Source organism: Aotus nancymaae, unplaced genomic scaffold (genome assembly GCF_030222135.1).
Source record: "Aotus nancymaae isolate 86718 unplaced genomic scaffold, 86718_ANA_hifiasm-v0.15.2.pri h1tg000008l, whole genome shotgun sequence".
NCBI lineage: Eukaryota > Metazoa > Chordata > Mammalia > Primates > Aotidae > Aotus > Aotus nancymaae.
In genome coordinates this window covers 28,392,157-28,412,569 of record NW_026988419.1, presented here as the reverse complement: position 1 = coordinate 28,412,569, position 20,413 = coordinate 28,392,157, and the positions used below count along the sequence as shown (strand labels likewise).

The 20,413-nt window shown below is 37.0% G+C and overlaps 1 protein-coding gene across 2 annotated transcripts in view; it reads left to right on the top strand.

Moving 5' to 3' along the window:
- PARD3B (par-3 family cell polarity regulator beta) overlaps positions 1 to 20,413 on the top strand; it is a 1,134,301-nt gene that overhangs the window by 422,332 nt on the left and 691,556 nt on the right. For both annotated transcript variants that reach the window (XM_064373118.1, XM_012446125.2), the window contains exon 3: positions 1,844 to 2,015. In XM_064373118.1, coding sequence (XP_064229188.1) covers positions 1,844 to 2,015 — 172 coding nt within the window. The remainder of the gene's footprint in view (positions 1 to 1,843; positions 2,016 to 20,413) is intronic.

The window sequence follows — 20,413 nt, the reverse complement described above, 5'->3', positions numbered from 1 at the left end:
CACACATCCACCACATCAAAAAATTGTTTTTATTTTCCTTTTCGGGATTTAAAGTGTTAAACTCTTTATTCTGGCTGGATGATGAGAAAGATATATTTCTACTGATTATTTTTATACTAGAATAATCTTTCATTATTAATCTATTAAAGTCTTATCTCAAATGAGTTCATCAGTGCTACCAGTTAAAAATAGAAAATGCATGTGCTTAATTTCAAGAATTAAAAATAATGCCTTGGGAGTAGCATTTCTTTTCTGTGGCAAGAGGATTGTTGGATTTTCCAATTAAAGAAGTCTCCATACTGGAAATGTGTAGTCAATTATGAAAATTATTTCTGAATGGCCAATTTGCATATCCCTAATTGTATTCATTTCTTTTGAAAGACCGAACTTGAAATTTATGATGTTTTGTTTGGTTAACCCTGCACTTCTGTTACCAGTACTATTGCCAACAGGGTTCCCCTATGAATGTGGCTTTGAGTGTCTTTCCTGAATAAATCATTGAATCATAAGTAGGTTTGTTTTATTTAATAAAGTGAAAATATCTAAAGATGTACTGCCAGTTTTTAAATTTGCACACATTGCACTTTTGGGAATGATGGTAGCATCCTGGAGCTGTCTCCTGTACTAACATTTAGACTTTTCTACATCAGCTGTTGAGAAACCCTTGAAGTTTCTGAATGTTGGTGCTGTCGGTTGGCCAAAAGGGCAGTTTCAGCAGAGCTGTCCTCACTGTCTATACAGTAGTATCTGTGTGATTACTTGAATTTTTAAGGATATCTTGCCCTTTTTTAAATAAAAAATGACTTGGAAATGAACAATGAAGAGTTTTTTTTTTTTTGAGACCGAGTTTCGCTCTTGTTACCCAGGCTGGAGTGCAATGGCGCGATCTCGGCTCACCGCAACCTCCGCCTCCTGGGTTCAGGCAATTCTCCTGCCTCAGCCTCCTGAGTAGCTGGGATTACAGGCACGCGCCACCATGCCCAGCTAACTTTTTGTATTTTTAGTAGAGACGGGGTTTCACCATGTTGACCAGGATGGTCTCGATATCTTGACCTCGTGATCCACCCGCCTCGGCCTCCCAAAGTGCTGGGATTACAGGCGTGAGCCACCGCACCCGGCCAATGAGTTTTTATATTAATGATAAAAAGCATCATTTTCATGTAAAATAAAATTGATGTGAATAATTAGATTAAAATTACTGATGTTGAGTCTCATTGGACTTAGCACTCCATTGTACTTAAACCAGTCAACCCGGAGTCAATCGTGAAGGAAAAGAACAAAATTAAAGACATGTACAAAAATGGGATATCTATTTCTACAAGATAAGCACAAATTGCATATAAGTATATACACAATTTATGCATAGATCTTATCCACAGGGACAGAAACAATTGGGAATCTTGTCATGTGTTTTAGGTCTCTGAGACTGGAATGTCCCCCTATACTATTTACTATTCAACTTTTGCATATTCAGCTTTCATTTTTGGAAACACTCTTAAATAAAGAGATAATGAAGTTATTTTAGTCATATTAGGAAAGGTAGGGTAGTGGGAAGGGAAAGCAGCCATTTCATTCCTTTAAGAGAGTGAGTCAAAATTGGTTTCCTGTTTCAGGAACAGTCAAAATAAACAAATGAATAAACCAGTATTCATTGTTTCCTGACCATGGTGCTTGTAGACATAATATTATTGAAAAATTAAGAGTTGTGGTACAGTAACATTAACGTTGTAAGATTGATGAGGCAATTTTCTTTGAAACCAAATAAAGATCACATTCAGCTAGGTAGTGTCCATGTGGTATGCATGTCCTACAAAGTAATTAGTGTTGTTGGATTTGTTTGTAGCTGATTGCTGTGTTTGAAGAACAAGAACCACTCCACAAGATTGAGAGCCCCAGTGGAAACCCTGCAGATCGGCAGAGCCCAGATGCTTTTGAGACAGAAGTTGCTGCCCAACTGGCTGCATTTAAACCAATTGGTGGGGAGATTGAAGTAACCCCTTCTGCTCTGAAACTAGGTATGTGTATTTTTAGTGATATTCTTTTCACTTGATTGAAGATTCATCATCATGTTGACTAGGTGTTCTTTCTTCTTTATGACTTTTATCCTGTTAATATTTTTAGATCACGGTTTATCTTTTCTTTAAATTATTTTTCTGCATAGCTCTTTGCAGCCACTGCTGCTTAGGTAAGTGGATGCAGCTTTTTCTTGAACCAAAGGTGAATCAGAGTTGTATGCCCTTGAAATAACATGAGGGAGTCAGATGGAAAATGATGAAGTTTGCCTGTATCGTATGCCCATAACTTTTTTAAAAAAGTTCCTGAAAAAAGTCATTTGGGAAAAGTCAAGGTTTATCAAAGAATCTAGGCTAGAAATAAAGGTCACTTTATTTTCTTCACCTCCCTCTTTTTCTCCCCAGACTATAATCTCAGAGTTTGGGGGAAATGTTTGGAAGTTAGTTTTGAAATTCTTTTCTGATGATTTATTCAGACAAAAACAATTCATCCAGTAATTTTGCTTAGAATTATTTTTCATTATGTTTGTAGAATGAGAAAGTAAATATTATTCTAAAATTTCAATCAGTTTACAACTCCAAGAGAAATAACACGTTCGTTTTGGTGATACCTCCTAAAGATAAATTTAGCTCAATTTAACAGCATGAAGTTTTTGAAAATCCACTAATATCTTGGTATTTCAAACAACTTTTTATGCCTGTGGAATGTTTGTACAGCATTTTGAGACTACTTAAAGCACCTGTTATGAGGGAATTCTCAAGCTAGAAGAACAGAGGCTTATTCCACTTTGCAAAGGGCAGTTTCTTATTAATTTCAAAGCAAAACATAAAATAGTTAGCATTGTATTAGTGCTCATTTTTCCATTTGAAATAAAATATATACTGTAAAGTTAAATTTACATACTCTAATGCTGACAGTCCATATTTCATACTGATTTTCAGAAGAGCGTCTGTAGTGCCTGTTTTAAGAAAAACCAAATAGAAATTAATGACCTATGGTCTTCATGGGTTTTCCTTTATCTTTTGGAACCAAGCTAGTGAAGCAGTCTGCTGGAACGTGGATATTGGAGGGCTTCGTGGCAGCTTCTCTTCATCTGGAGCCAGCCTTGTGGCTTCAGCAACCTTACAGCCCCATCATTCATTTGCATAATGGATGCCTTTTTATCCATTATGCAAATAGTATGAGAGGAAAATTAGGCAATAAGGGAAGACGAAATGAGAAAATTGCTCTTGCTTGTTTTAATATTCTATTTATAAGCAAGCACTGTGGCCTTCAAATGGCTGAACCTCAGAGTATCCCTGTGCCAGAGAATTTGCTTTTACTTTTACGAGCTTTCTCAGGAAAAAGGTTTGTTTCTTCAGTTTATTTGTTAGACTATTGGAACAAGAACATAATGTTGAATGCAAGGAAAAAAAAGTCGGCTAAGATTCCCCTTCTTTGAAAGTATACTTTCTACTTCTTCCATAATAATTTTTGATAAGTCAGAGAAAACAGTATATATTAAATGAAGAGTACACACCAGGCACTGAGCTCAAGGCAGTGCACTAAGTTGTCTAAATCCCTTACTCATAATAACTCATTTAAGCCTCATCATACTTAGTTAGTTGGCTTTTATTATTTTTATCTTTTAAGAGATGAGGAATAGGCACAGAGAAGTTTAGTAATTCATCAAAAATCACATAGCTATTAGGTGGCCGAGCCAGAATTTGAACTCTTGCTGGCTGCAGTGTGAGGAACCATGTTGCTGTGCTGCCTCTGATATGCAATTCATAAAACAACCAATTAATATAACTGTATTTGGAGTTTACTCTGAGAATATATACCAAAACCCTGAAAATACTGAACTCCTTGGCCTACAATCTCATTTTACTTAGTATCAGATTAAATGATGAGACTAGCTCACTTTTAGGTGGGAAACATTGCCTTCCAACCATTTGGCCTGAAACCTTGGCGTCACCTCCAGTTCACCGTTTCCTTCTACCTCCCCAACACTGTCAGCTCTTCAGTTTCCTTGTCTACAGCCACCAGAGCAGGTCAGAGCTTTGCCATCAATTAGACTGTTGCAGAGGCCTCAGACTGACCTCTTTCTTTACACTGTCTGCTTTCTTCAGTCCCTGCTGTTGCTAGAGCTGCCTTTCTAAATCACAAATCTGATTATGTAATATAACTCCCCTGCTTAATGACCTTCACTGGCTTCCCATCACCCTGAGAACCATATCCAAACTCGTTAGCAAGCTGATGCAGATGGTTCCTCTGAATTAGCAGGAGAAATTTGGGCAAGGATGAATGATGTTAAAATATTATCCCTTACCTACCTTCATGATTCTAGCAGTTTGAGTACTTGGCATTTTGCATTTCTGGAACTTAAAAAGCAAAGAAAAAACATATTTATCAGGTTTTTCAAATAGAGAAGTTAAGGAAGTAACACAGCAAGCTTTGGTCTCTGCCCATTCTGTTTTCTTGTCGTGGGCTCCGGGGCAGGATGTGGCCACAGGCTGCCCACCTCAGGATGCAGAGATGTGGTTGGCAGTAGAGGCAGTATCCATGGCATTGCGACCTGGCTGTGCTGTCTGGTCCACCCTGAGAGCCTGCTTAGGTGAAGAATGGGAGGGGGCAGCAAGAGGAGTTGCAGCACCTGTGTTCCAGCACTTCCTCCTGTCAGGATGTTTGTGAAATGCCAGCCATTGAACCCTGGCCCTTCATCTCCTTTCCCCATTCAGCTCCTGTAGGCCATTGGAACTGGTTCTACTCTTCATGACTCTTTCACCCAACCTGGTACAACAGAAGTAGGGCTTAATTTTTACTGGTTTTCTCATTCTTAGGCCATTTTCTTAAGAAAATAGCGAATTTAATCTTTATCGGCTCACATTGCTTTTCTTAATTAAGCAGACGTAATTCAACAAATGTTAGGAATCAAGACATTTTTGTGATTACATCATGTTGAGCACCCAAAGTTTATGTTTTTCTGGTATTTGATATCAAAATATACTCATTGTTCAGTATAATTTTTATACTTCTTTTTCCAACGCAAGATAACCATTCACAATATTCTATTAAAAACCATCAACCACCTTCTCCATATAATACATACAGACGTTGATCCCTCCCATTCCTTCTTTACCTTCCAGGATATAATAGTTATGCATGTATAATATTCATATGCCCAGGCGCTTCATGATCTAGCTGCTTCCTCTCTGCCCACCTTTATTGCTGGCCACTCTTTCACAGTCACCTTAACCTGCAGCCACTGTGAACCACTTGCCATTCCAAATTTACTGCCTTCCAATGTCTGTGCCTTTGTGGGTACTGTTCTCTTTACCTGACTCACTCCTTCGTCTCTTTTCTACCTAGTGAACTCATATGTTCCTTTTAAGTTCAAGTTCAAATATGACCTTGTTCGTGAAGCCTTGTCCAAATCTTTAAAACGGTCTAGTAAGCATACAGTAAGTATTATTTCTTAATTCTTCATCCAACAATCAAGAGTTAAAAAGATGAACAGCAGAAATCTTCCTACATAAAGGGGTCCATAATCTCATGCCCTATAATCTAACTGGGTATATGTTTTTAATTTATAAGTTGAGTTTTAAATCAAGTGGGCAATCACATAATTCCAATCTCATTCATCTAAATTATTTCCTATCATTTATTTTCTAATGGATTTTCTAATGTAATTCTGAATGACTGAGCCCTGACTCAGCCGTAACCGGCAAATCACTTTAACATTAAGATTCTGTGGTTCTGAAATCGGCGAAAGCATTTCACCATATAGTATAGAGATTGGTAGCCTGAGAGTTCATTTAAATGATGAGACGTGGTAACCAAAATACCAGGTGAAATTGCAAAGAATATATTTCCAAAATCTATTTGGACTTGAAAATCACCTAGTCCAAGAATTTTCCAAGTCTTCTCTGTGAAGCCCCATGGTTCTTCTGAGCATGTATCAGGGTTTCAATGGATGCTTGAGTCTAGTTAATACATAACATGTATTGAGCATTTAAATTCTAGATGCTATTAAAATTTGTTCATTCTCTATCTCTGGACAAATAGGATTGATTATGCTACTATGCAAGAAAGGGTGCAGAAGTCTGTAAGGTAGGCAATAAATGGAATCCCAATGCTTATCTACCCCAAAAACCTACCTCTACCCAAAAGACGTGTGCATGTCTCATAACACGTTTTGTGAAGTGCTAACCTAGAAATAAACAGTTCCACAGAATTTCATAATTAGCAATTGTCTAGGTAATCGATACTATTTTACAAACGAGCAAATAAAAGCTTAGAGTCAATTGGGTACTCTGATGTCGAATAAAGAACTAGAATTGGAACCCACATCTCTTGGCTTCTAGAACAGTGCTTGTTCAGCTACAGGACTTTTTAAAAATTAATTATATATTTCAATTATCCTTATATTTTAAGTGATATATGTGATAAAATAGCACCTCATATCCTTTTGGAATTGAGATAGAGTGTAAATTAATAAATAGATACTATGAATAGCTATAAATCAAAAGCTACTGAGGGAACAAAGACCAGAAAGTGGATGTGGAGAAAATGTCTTTTAAATCCTATAAGTTTCAGAAATTAGTTTGCTTCTGCCTTCTCATCCCGTGTGTGTGTGTGTGTGTGTGTGTGTGTGTGTGTGTGTGTGTGTGTGTAGGAAAGTTCCACCAAAACCAATACACTAATGGGATCCGTACGTGTGGATTTTTTTTTTAAATAATGTGGATATTTTAATACACTTTTTGATATTTTAAGTATCTACATATAGGGCTGTCTGTGAAGAAGACAAATTAGTGAGGAAAATTGTTATGAAGTTTAGGAGGGTAGAAGTGTCCCGGCCCTTCCCCTGACTAGTCCCTATGCTGCCTTCATGATTAGTATCTGACCACCTCCTGTGTCCTGAAAGGCATTTTGTGGCCATACGCTAAGGCTGGCCCAACCCAGTCTTTGTCCCTTGAGAGTCAATGATATGGAGCTAGTTCTAGACCCTGCAGTATTTGATCTAGCTGTGTGATCAGGACACGTCATTTTACCTACCTCTATCAGAACCAAATTTTTCCAAACAAAAAATAAATCAGGCTACATTTGGGACACATTCTAGAAAACTAAAAATTGAAAATCAAGCCAATCCAGGTCACTCCTTGATGTGTCACCACCACATCTCCCTGGGGCCACAGTTTCCTCATCTATAAAATAAGCTGTCCTTTCTCCAACTGGCCATGATGCTTCCATGAGTGTTTTGTTAATATCAAGCTGAGTTTGAATCCAACTCCATGCCTCTGCCAGTTTCCCTTCTATGGCCCCAATTAATTAGTAGTTTTGTTTTGTAACTTTTGATAATTTTTCTCAGTACTTCTTGATTGAAATTCGCTAACTTGGGTTCAAGCTTTCATGGGAAAATATTTATTTAGTTAAATTATTTTAGCAATGTAATTTAAATAGTGTTTCAGGATGAAAAGTACTTTAAACTTGGCTGTTACAATGCTTGTGATCTAGAGTACCTTGATATAAAGTAATCTGATTAAAGTTCAGAATTGAAGTGGTATGAGCTTTATTCTCCTCTTGGGTGTTAAACTTTGAAGATAAGCTTCTTTCTATTTGAAAGTGAGTCTTGTTTTTGAGACTTGAAAGCTGAAAGGTGCCACAGATGCTTTATTGTTTCCATGTGTGTTTGTGCTTCTTCAGAACCGAAATGGAAATTATGATTATGTGTCTGTTATAATATCATTATTTTCAAAACACTGAGTTCTCCTTATTTGCGGGAGTATTAAGCAAATACTGTGTAGCTGTCGATTCCTGTTGAAAATTGTGACCATTTTCAATCTGATTTTGACTCATTTACTGCATAAAGGAAACATATGGGAACATTTTTCTCAATTTTTAACCAAACCAAATCCCTTTATGGCACTGATCTTCAGGAAAACATAAAGAAAGGGGAAGTTTATTCCTTTAATTAGGCTGCTGTGTGTAAGTAGCTGCTGTGCCCATAATGTGAGTTTAAGTATTGGCATCTGATCCTAGACAAACACACTCACACCACACACATAGCAGAACTAAAGCTCAGGGCTGGGTTATGCCTCTGATGAAGCCTTTGAATTCTGACTACAAAGCATGTAAGCATGTGAAGGTTCCTTGTTGCCGAAAGCTCTCTGCTGTAGGCTGTGAAACCCAGAGTTAAAATTACCCAGAGTTAAAATTGCTCGGATGAATCCATAAGTTATAATTTGGTCATTGAGTTTCATCCTATTTGTTTCCTGTTGAGGCTGACTATTCAAGAGTTAGCAGCTGTAGAATAGCTTCTCTTTTCTTTTTCTTCCCTGGGAGTCTGACATTTTTTTTCCCATGAACACTTAGATGAATAATGTTGTAATTAGCTATGGTAACCTTGCTACGGTATCATCAATCAGTCATAGCCATATAGTCAACAAAGTGTGTGTGCTTGCCTTCTAGTGTGACTATAACGAAATCAGGACCAGGGAGGCTACGGTGCTTCTAACCCATTTTGAACACCATTCTCCCTTTGCAACTGTTTTAATTTTTTTTTTTTTTTTGGTAGCAAGGGGTTTTGCTGTGTTGCTCAGGCTGGTCATGAACTCCTGGCCTCAAGCAATCCTCCTTCCTCAGCCTCCCAAAGCATGAACCACCATGCCTTGGCTGTTTTGATTTTTATTTTAGATTTTGTTTTCAGAATAGTAAAAAAAAGTAGCTTTGGGGGAAAATGTCAGGTTATTTACTCATTGAATATTTAAAATAAGTTTAATACTTTGTAAAAGGGCCAGTGGTAGTAGTTAAAGAATAAACTCAGTACCTAAAGACAAGTAGCGCCTACCAAATATTTAAAGGTAATTACCATATAGGAGTAATTTTTGTTTGTATTAAGTGTGTAAAAATAGGAGTAATATTTTAAATATACAATTTTGAATATGCCTGGCATTACCTCCTTTTGCATATGAAGAATATAGGCCTCATAGTTGATCAGTTTCTACCATTTTGTAAAAATAAAATGATGAGGTTGCTTGAAAACATTCTATATTTTATAAATGCATTTTAAATGAGATATTTATTAAAATTATATAGTGTTACACTTCAGAAAAATAAAAATTACCACCATCCTAACAGAACTCGTATTTTCATTTTTTTTTTGTTTTACATTCAGTTAACGTCTGTATTTTAGTCTTATTTCAATTTTCTTTTTTTTCTACCTGCTTCAGTTACCCTTTTGTCTCTTTAATTTTGTGTGCTGTATCTGATTAAATTTAGTGCCTAAATTTGTACTAAGTTAGTTGTACTCAAATAAAATAAAAAATTATTAAAAAGAATTTACATTTAACCCTTTAATCAAAATTATGATAGATAGTACATAAAAACCAAGCTTTTATTTTTGTTCTTTTTCCAGCTGTATTTTCTAAGTCAATTATGTGACCTCTAAAAAAACAGAGTTCACCATCTCCCCTTTGGCCTCTTACCAATGCTGGACCCACACTGAGACAGAGTCTGCAGATCCTCTAATAAACAAACGGAATGAAAGGTCACCTTTCCTACTGTTCACTTGATATTAGACCCCTGGGTTTTTAAGCCTCTTTTGCAGATTGCTTTTAATAGTAAGTCCAGTGAAGCCATGTTTGTAGAGGCCTAGTCTCTAAGCAGTGAAAATATTTTCAGCACTGCTGTCATATTCAGCTTCTTGTAGTTCCCCTGATCACTGATAAAATGATTTGCAGTTTGTCCTTTTAATAAAGGGGAGGAAAAAAACAAAACCAAGCCATGCCCCTCTGGCCTCTTCCCCATGCCCCCACCAGTAAAAGCTCCATCGTCCTGTCTTGCAGCCAGACCCCAGATCGCTCTCTTCTGTTTCATGTACTCTGAGGCAGCTGAAACACAGCCACGCAGAATTGTCCTCAGTCCTTTAAATATAAGTACTGCTTTTCACAACCTAATAAGGTTTAACATGTCTATTACAAAATACCTTTAAATTACTTATTTGTATTAAAAATTTGTTGAAGATATGACTCAGATTTTTTATTTATACATATTCATCTTTGTGGTCATAAATTACATTTTCTCACAAATTTCTAATTATACCTAAATAAATTATTTATAATAACCATGCTGATTTTCTTTTGCAGTTTGCAATTCAGGAATCTTGTTAACAATTTAATATACGGTAAAGCCCTTTTTGCACTGACTATATAAATGTTAACGTTTAGTCTTTGAGGTTTTTTTTTTACTCCCTGTGTGTGTGATTTTTTAAATTTTCTTTCCACCCAGATGGGCAGGCAAAAAAAAAAAATCCACTAATTTAATTATTTACGGAAGATCCATCTTAAGGACAAGTCACTCAGGGTTGGACGTGCTTTCATGACTGGCTCAGGATTTTTTCATTTGCTTTATCTGATAAAGCTATATGATGAATTATGCCCCAAATATATACACATTTCATTATTTACTCTTTCTGTGTCGTACTTGAAATTTTACTAAGATCTTGATTTGGCCCAGTGAAAGTAGAAAATACTGAAACAGCTTGATCTGTTCATTCTCATACCCCAAAGGGATAAGGAAAGGTGACAGCCTTCACTTAGCAATGGCCATAAGACAAGCCATCTCTCTTTTGCTTACCCTTTTTTTGTTAAATCTTTACCAGATAAAAGACAAAGACCTCCCAGATATCACCACCACACCCTGCCAGTTTATCTTTGAAACAATGCATTCATCATGTGGTACACAGAAAACGGTGCTCCTTCTGTTTATTCATTGACTTAATGGGAAAATGTTGCTGGCTATCAGAAAATACAAATAACCTTCTAAAAAATCAGAATAAATTCTAATTACCTTTCTGTATAATATGAGACTCTATGTCAGACTCTTCAAACACCTTTACAGATGGAAGAAATTTGGAACCTTGAGCTTTTTTTGGTGTGCAAAATTAGAGGAAAGGAAATTATGTGGTACATCTTATTTTCTTTTTGTTTATATGGAACACTTGACTATGGTTACTTTATGTATGTGGAATATGGTGTGATCGAGGAAAATGGGCAGGCTTATTACTTTACTACAACCTATTTAAAATCATAACACTTGTATTTGATGTTTTAAGATAATATTCACTAAAATAAGCTGTAACTTCAATGTCCATATTGTTTTAAACTGTTGGAAAAGAATGTTGTTTTTATATCTTTTTGTACTACTTGACCTAAAAAATGGCTGAATAGCAACAAACTGAATGGCCTTGTATCATTTGGTTCTGTATAATAATGATGATCAATTCAACTCTACTAGTGTTTTTAAAACAAATAGACTTTTTACCCCAGAGATCTGAAAGCATGAGGAAAACTTCTTATTTTAGTCACAGTTCAGGAATAATGTCCTTTGACCTCAAGACTTATTTTGGTGTTACAGTGAACTGCCCTTATGGCAGAGAGTTCAGTATTTGCTCAGCTAACATCTGTTGTTTTTAGATGATTGGGCTTATGAATGCAGTTACGAAAATCAGTGTATCTGGTGTCAGTGCCAGAGAAAATAGTGGCATGCTTCTCACTGCCTTCAGTTAATTGATAATTATTTATTGATAGCCCAGTAGATTAAAAGCATTATGCTAGGATACCAGAAGAATAGAAAATAATACAAGTCACAAATTCATTCCCAAGTAGCTTTCAATCAAGTTGACTTAAGATAAATTACTGGATGAGTCTCTTAACTTGGCTAGGATTCTGAGCCAAGTTATATGTTTTTATCGTGTATAACTATTGTTCTAACATTACAGAGTATACAATTACCAAAACTTACATAGAAGAAAAATCTTACCTCATAATAAATTCAGATGCTCACAGATTGTTCATGTGTGTGCCATTAGTCAGTGTGTGATGTTTCTCATAGCTGGGTTAATTGTTTATCTTTTACTTTGGTCTTCAGTTGATGGAGAGGTTCAAGGTATTCATAAAATTTTAACTTTTTAGTCTGTGATTGGACAGTCTTCATTGACTCTCTAGTTTGGACAATGTTAATTTTATCTTCTTTTAAGCAATTAAAAATACCTAAGGTTTCAAGTCTTTCCATTACTACCCACAGTGTCCTCTGCTGCCCCAGCAAGGTCTGCAAGGACCTACTGGGTTGGTGGATAAATGCCCATCCATCCTTCCATCCATCCATCCTTCTCCCTGAAGACACTCCAGTCAGATGTACTCTTTTCACTGTAGGTAGTGAATACAGAGACAAGCCTTCTACCCAAATGAGTTCAGCAGGTACACTGTTTAGAAGAATGTGTGGTGCCTCATCTGGACCTACTTCTTACCGCCTTGCTTTATTTTCACTGAGGACTGTGTAAATTACTGATTGGAAACCCATGGCGATCTTTTCCCTAAAGCTGTAGGCTATACCTCAGACCAATTTATTAGCATGATATTAAGTGGTTTAAGCAAATTTCATTTTCAGTCCCTCTTTTCTCTTGACACAAAATACCATTTTCCAGTTGAATGTCAAAACACTGTAAACATAATTGGCCTATATGTAAACTTCTCTGTGTAAATGGGTGGTTTGAGAAGGAGCACCTTGGCCATCTTGGAAGATGGTCTTTGAGAAATTTGGAGAATGCATTTAGTGTGCTTTCCTCTTTTCAGACAATTCATTACCTTTAAAAACTTAATTTTCTTTAAAGTACCTTCCTTGACTGCCTTATTGTCCTGTTTTTAAAAAGTAATATTTAGCATTTGTTTGATAGTTGTGACAAACTTGATGTCATAATATTCTGATGTGTAGTAAGGTTATGCAAAGTTTAAGAGTTATGCAAAGTTAGGCAAAATTTTTGTCTTTAATTCATTGCTTCTTAAAATTAGGCTTTTGTCTTAGAACCAAAAATATTGTACTTTATATCTTCTCTGATACCTTGGTGAAGCAAGTAGGCAGTGTAATATTTCCAAAAGAAATATGGAGAAGTACATAGATTATATAATTTTACATATTTACAGCAGTGTAGTGTAGAAATTAAGAGCCCAAGCCCTGGAGGAAGCCTGCTTGGGTCAACTATGGCACTGCAACTTACAAGCTGCATGATTTTAGGCCAGTTACTTACCCCCGGTGAGTCTGTTTCCTCATCTTTAAAACAAGGATAATATTAGTAATGACCTAATTGGATAGTTGCAAGCAATGAATGAATTCATATGTATATGTAAATGTAAAACACATAGAATAATGCCTGCCACGTAATAGGTGGTATATAACTGCTAGTCACTGTTAATTTCATTATTATATTATTGATCTTTTGGAGGAAAAATATAAAATCTCCTTGTATTTAGGTAACTAATTTTTTTTTATTATTTTATTTTTTTATGGAATCTCCCTCTTTTGCCCAGGCTGGAGTGCAATGATGTGATCTCTTAGTACTGAAACCTCCATTTCCTGGGCTCAAGCTATTCTCCTGCCTCGGCCTCCAGAGTGTCTGGGACTACAGGTGCAGGCCACCATGCACAGCTAATTTTTTTTTTTTTTTTTTTTTTTTAGTAGAGATGGGTTTCACCGTGTTGGTCAGGCTGGTCTTGAACTCCTGACCTCAAGTGATCTGCCTTGGTCTCCCAAAGTGCTGAGATTACAAGCATGAGCCACCTGCATCTGGCCATGCAATTGACATTTTTTATCTGATCTTTTGTTATCCCTATTTCCCATTTTAAACTTTCAACCCATAAGACCATGTTCTCTCTTTTTCGAAAATTTAGATTCTGGTCATCTTATGCCTTCTCCTAAACCATAAAATTAAATTTTGTTTTTCTTCTCTTCAGACTTACAAGATAAATGGTAAAATGGCTTATTGAAGCCAAAACAGTAGCCAGGGACATTAATCAGAATTGTATAATTACCATAAATATTTCAAATAATGGCTTTGTGCTTGTTTTTAGAGATTTGTAGAAGGGTAATTGCTTTGATCTTTTTTATCATCAACTCAAGTATTTCGTTTTATGTCCTCGCCCTGATTCAGCATATGGTTCGCTAGAATTTTCTTTCACAGTTGGTAAGTGCGTGCTGTCTGTGTTTGACGGTACTTTTACACAGGGAATGGGAATTTGTTTTTAATGTTGTTCTCTTCCCCCAACTGACCCAGAGCACTGTATTAGCCAGGCGCCAACAGAAAACAGATGGCATACTCAAAGGTGTGTATAAAGAGAATTTAAGAAAACGATTCAGCAAATGAGGCACCCAAGTTCTGAAAAGAATGGGGAACCCTCACCAGCTAAGGTCTGAAAGGGGTTAGGGGAGAAAATTCTGGTGAGAGCTGCAGGTGTTGGGGAGAGGCCCTTAGAGGATCAGAACCTGCAACCTGTGGATGGCAAATGCAGCCACTTTTCAAAGCTGAAGTTGGCAGAGGGAGAACAGAGCAGATAAACACCCCGAGATTCCTCTCGTCCTATCTGCTGGTCTCCTGCTGATCCTTCCTTATGGCTACATTCAAAAGGCAGCCAGAGGGAAAATGCCATTCAGGAGGCACTGAGCCACTGAATTAGAACAGCCTCCAGGGCGCCAGAACAGGACTTAGAAGACTGGGGAGTGGCTTAGAGAGAGTAACCAACCAAACATCTGGTATGTGTGTCTCTGAGGTGAGTTTTTCCTACAGTGCTGATACAGATCAATAATGCTTTTAAAATTAGCCAACAGATAATTATCAATGTCTATTAGGCATGGAGTGTCTCCACTGGAATGTAAGGATTAGTAAATTTTGGTTTTTCCTTCAAGGTGTTCACAGTTCTGTGCAACAGTTCTCACCCCTTTTCTATTTGTATTCAGATATAACACGGGTGGTATTAATGTAAACAGTATGCAGATAGGATAGTAGTAATCATTTTGCGATACTCTTGCACGCAAAAAGTCATACCTACCTTTCAAAATGAGTAAGGAACTGTAACATTGCCCCTAGATAATGGATAACGGTTCAGTATTAAATAGACTGTGCATTTACTCACGCCTAAATTGGTATAGATGTAAAAAAGAGTAAGTCATTGTATCTGATAAAAATTAATCTATTTTATGAATTTGCAGTATACTCTATAGGACTTGTCTTTTTTGTCTGATTTTACTTGAGGGGAATATTTCAAATTGCATCTGTCTGAAAGGAGAATGAATATAATTACCTAAATCTAGAACAATTAAAAATACTTCACGTAAAGTATACAAATAATGGAGTGCTTTTTGTCTTGGTTTTCTCAGATTATCTGGATGATTGCGCTCATCTTCTACCTGATTTAGTGTTTTCTCCCTCAGTATTTTTCAGGGGGTTGTTACTGCTGTTTCCTTAGCTCAGTGACCTGAAGCATCGATTCTGTGAAATGTTGGTATGGCCAATGCAGTTTGGGTTGTCCAACTGATGGTTGGTCCTGATAATTTTTGACATTATGTAGGAGTTTCTTTATTTGATAGTTTCATTCTGAAATAATATTAGCGTTATTAAGTCTTGAGTAAATATAGTTGTTAACTGTATTGTGGTCCTCACTAACTTGTGACAACTGACATTTGTGAAGGTTCAAACTGAGGCTTTAGTAGACTGCATCCAAAAATAAAAGCATCTTGGCTCTGGGGGAAGTCAGAGAGAGGAAAAGCAGAGGAGAGAGGTCAGTTTAAGGAAAGTTAAAAAAAAAAAAGGACAACATTTGATACCATTAAATTTGATGCTTTTAGTTGATAATTAAGAGGAAATAATTCAACCTGTGTGGAGCAAATATGCATTTTATTACCTGTGAAGTAGTTAAAAATATACCATCCTGGCATATTGACTATTGGAAGTTAAAGGGCACTTGAAAAACACCAGGTGCAAAAGGATCACTCTGACCTTCGTGCCGTTTCTTAAAAGCAGAAGATGAAATTCCCATGTGAAAGATGCCCTCCATATACTTGGAAGACATAACATCCTTATCCTTAGGATAAGAAGTTGAAACCAAAAGAATTCAGTATAGGCATTGTAAAATCACCCTTTTGAGCCTCTCCAAATAACATAGTTGCATTTTCACAACTTACTGTTATTTGTTCAATTCAGTATAAAAGTAACTGACTCTAACCCTTTCTTTGGGTCTTCGTTTCTTTATGAGTGCTCCTGTGCATGTTAAACTTGTATTGAAGTTGTATGTTGGTCCCTGACCCCTCTTCTGTATGTACCCTCCTTGTCCTCACTCTAAAAAGCAAGAAAAACATTTATATGAATTTCTTCTGTTAATCTGTTTTATGTCTGTCTAATTCTCAGATCCAGCCAAATCCTAAGAGAACAGAGGTGGAGTTTTGCCTTCCCTACACTTATAAAACATCTAAACCAAAATTGTATATTTTTAAAATATATGATAAAATTTTCACAATAATTTCATGGTCAAATTAGCAAAAGAATTAATAAAATACACATTTCTCTTTAAAAGATCTCAACTTACATTATTGGACAAATACTAGTAGGTTTTGGTTAAAACACGTCGGTTAATAGTCAAGATTTTTCAATCTTCTCATTAGTTGTGACTAATCAAAATAGTTTTCATATGTAGTTTGGATGTTAAAATGCTGCCACTTTATTACTGAAATTGCTGGAGTTTCATACTGAAGTGGAATGGGCTTAAAATGGGGTTAACACACAAGGGAAAATTTGGCAAAATGATTTCATGGAGTTTCAAATTGAGACCAGTGATAGCCAGAGCCCTTAGGAAAAGTCGATGTTTCCCTTCTGTATTTAATATGAATAACATTAATATTAAAATAAATGTATGTGTTACAGATAAGCCACAAAGGAATGTTATTGGATATGTGAGTTGTCAGGTATTTTGGGAGATGTTTAATTCAGTAGCAGGAAATGGAGTGGCCCTGGAATTTGTAGGAGGGGCTTTCTCCTCTTTGAGGACCCAGATGTCGTGGTTAGGAAGAGAAGGGCTATTTTTGCATTGCATGTGTGAGACTGGAATCCCCATCTTCACCCACGTCAGGCACTTAGATATGGGATTCATGGGGCGCATCCATCAACTGAGAGCTCTCTGTAAGTACTGAGCTTAAGTCTGGCAGAAGGAATGTGAAGCAACCCTGGAATAATCATCAGGGAAGAATTACTGCTCACCTTTGTTCCACTGCCCTACACCCCACCCCAGATGACTTCAAGGTATCTTAATTCACCAAGTGTTCAAGCAAGACATTCTCTACAGCCCCAGCACTCACAAAACCTTCTCTACCACATTTGGCACATCTAATAATGATTGTAGGCATTGCTACAAATTCAATGGTAATACCATAGGGTACCAGGTTAGAGACCTCTCTAACTTAGTCTGTCTCTTCTTCTCCTCTCTCTTTCTCTCTTTTCTTCCCCCTTTTCCTTTCCCCCCATCTCTTCCCTTACATCCTCCTTCTTTCCCTCCTCTCTGTTTTTCCCCTCCCTTTAACCATCTCTCTCTACTCTTTCCTTCCTTCAACAATTGAAGGAATGCATTAAAGCCCAAACAACAAAATTGGTTGACTTCTAATGCTTTTCTTTCTGAGGGATGATAATTTATATGAACTTGATACTAAAACTAAAAGCTTAAGTTGTTGGGTGAATGCTACTGGCATCAAAGGGGAGAATTTCTTCCATGGAAGAGGAATATTTCAAAATTGGCTATATCAGAATGTGTGAAGCCATTAGCTCTGGGAAACGTACTCACAAACACTTTGCTGGAAAAACAAAGAGGATAAAATGTCACAATGTTTGCATTCTTGCCACGCACCACAGATAAGAACATGGCTGAAGTCTGACCAAACTGGAGAGAGGGTCTTACTGACACTGAACTGAGCGTCTGCCACCCTGACTTCTTCAGTGGCAGAGGGCCCACCTCACGCCACCGTGGTTATATGTGAAAAGCCACTGGAAAGAAGTGGAGGAAATTGATAAAACCCCATGTACCAAGCTGGTTCTATGTGGGGTGAAGATCTGTTGAGGGTTGTGGAGTGTATGTACAAAAGAGACAACGGTTAAGGGGAGAAACATCTGGATTGTATTGAAAAGGGCTTGGCCAGGCACAGTGACTCACACCTGTAATCCCAGCATTTTGGGAAGCCGAGGTGAGCAGACTGCCTGAGCTCAGGAATTGGAGACCAGCCTGGGCAACATGGTGAAACCCCATCTCTACTAAAAATACAAAAAATTAGCTGGGTGTGATGGCATGCACCTGTAGTCCCAGCTACTTGGAAGGCTGAGGCAGGAGAATTGCTTAAACCCCAGGAGGTGAAGGTTGCAATGAGTCAAGATTGTGCCACTGCACTCCAACCTGGGTGACAGAGTGAGACTCTGGGCTCATATGCTAGGGACTTTTGATTGGATCCCTTCACTACACTTAGCCCTGTGAGTTACCTTTGCTCACTGCAAGGAAGGCTCAGGGCCTGCCAATACGCAAGTCAACAGTTGTATCAAAAGCACGTAGGGCATAACAATATCCAAGTAAGCTTCTGAATGTTCCTGCTTCAAAACATGTTTGTGCATCTATTAAGTATTATGGACAGAGCACATCAACCCTAAACTGTGATTTATCTCAGCAGTGGCAGTTAGTGATTTGTAATAATCAGCACTTTCCCTACTTTAAATCATAATCTCTCTTGAGCTCTTCGATCCACTTTCGTAATGCATCAAACTAAATGTAAACACCTCAGATGGTGGCATCCAACAATTAGTTATCATCTTTAGCAAGTTTATATTTCTAAGGTGTGCAATTAATATTATTGTATATGCCTATTAGCATTCTGAGGTGATTTTTGGATTTCACAGGTGAGGATTGTTCAGTTTCTCAGTCTTTTCTGTGGAGTTAAAATCTCTCTGGCAAAAATTCCTAATGTGATAGCAGCTAGAAGAATAATTTTCGTTGGAATGACCTTTTCAATGGGTAATTTGACAGACACTTGATGGACAGCATTCTCCCATCTCTCAGCCCACCTTTTACATCCTGCCATAAAATGCTGGAGCAAAATTTTACTTCAGCTGATAAGATTCTCAATAGTCATGTGTTGCATATCTCCCTCAGAGCAGTTCCTCAAATTTTGAAAGCACTCTTGCTTTTTGAGGTATTTTTCATTACCTGGAGAAAATGTTTCCTTTAGGGACATATTCTAAAACAATAGCACAGGTACTGAACAAATTTCCCAGGTGTCTAAGGGACTCTCGGGTGGCTGTATAGTGTTGGTTCGGTGTATTAAATGGCACTCTCGTGTACTATAAGAGTTAACACAACTTCCAAAGGTGCCTTTCCTCACAAAAAGAGAACAGCTTTAACTTTGGAAAAAAATGTGGACTATGAAGTACCCAGTTGAAATACCCTAAAAGAAAAAAAATGAAAGCACTTACTGGTAAAATGAAGACAATCAACTTGCAAATAAATGTGTTTTTAAGATGTGGCCCTGGGGTGACATGCAAATTCAAAAGACTGATATTTTCTCCGGGAATAAAACCTTTTTGGAAGATATTTTCTCTTGAATTCTGAAAGTATCACCAGAATAGACTGCTTGTTGATTGATAGAATATGTACTTTCATGAAGACTATTTCTTCTGGTATTACCTTTGTCAAAGAAAAGATTCTGTAGTATTGGGGGATAAATTATAAAGATGATACATACTTATTTGTGTATGTTTATCTGTCTTCTCTTTCTAGAAGGTATGTTGATGAACTCAGACCATCGTTTTTTTTGTTTTGTTTTGTTTTGTTTTGTCCACTGTTTTATCTGTAGTCCCTGGACCAGTGCCTGTTGTGTAGTGGTCAGTCAATAATTATTTGCTGAATGAATGTATAAACAAATTGAATTAACAGATTAAACTCTAGATTTTCATCTTCTTTAGTATGCTTTTTTCACTGTTTCAGGAATAAGGGCCTTTCATTGTCTTTTCAAGTTGGGATGCTTGATCTTATTTACTGCTTTTTACACAACAAACATGTTAAACATGTATCAGAAAAAAATAGAAACATCTGTGTTTTTCATATAGGGAGGTGATTTTATTCCCTTAGCTTTTGGGGGAGACTTACTGGGTTTGTCACTTTGTTAATCCATCTGACAAGCAGAATCTAAAAGGTAACATTTAGAAGGCTGGAAGGGAGAGGGATTGTTGAGGTGGAAATGAAAAATAGGGTTTGCGGAAAGAGGTAGTTAGATGAAAATATGGCAAAAGAGAGAGAGAGAAACACCTAGAGTCCAGTGGGGGTCATCACATTGCAGAACGAGGAGAAGAGAGTAGAAGGATGGTTACCAGAGGCTGGGAAGGGGAGTGGGGTGCTTGTAGGGGGCAGGTGGGGATGGTTAACAAATAGAATGAGTTAGACATAGAATGACTAATACATACAACATGGTGACTATAGTCAATAATAATGTACTTGTATATTTAAAAATAACTAAAAGATTGTAATTGAATTGTTTGTAACACAAAGGATAAATTCCTTAGGGGATA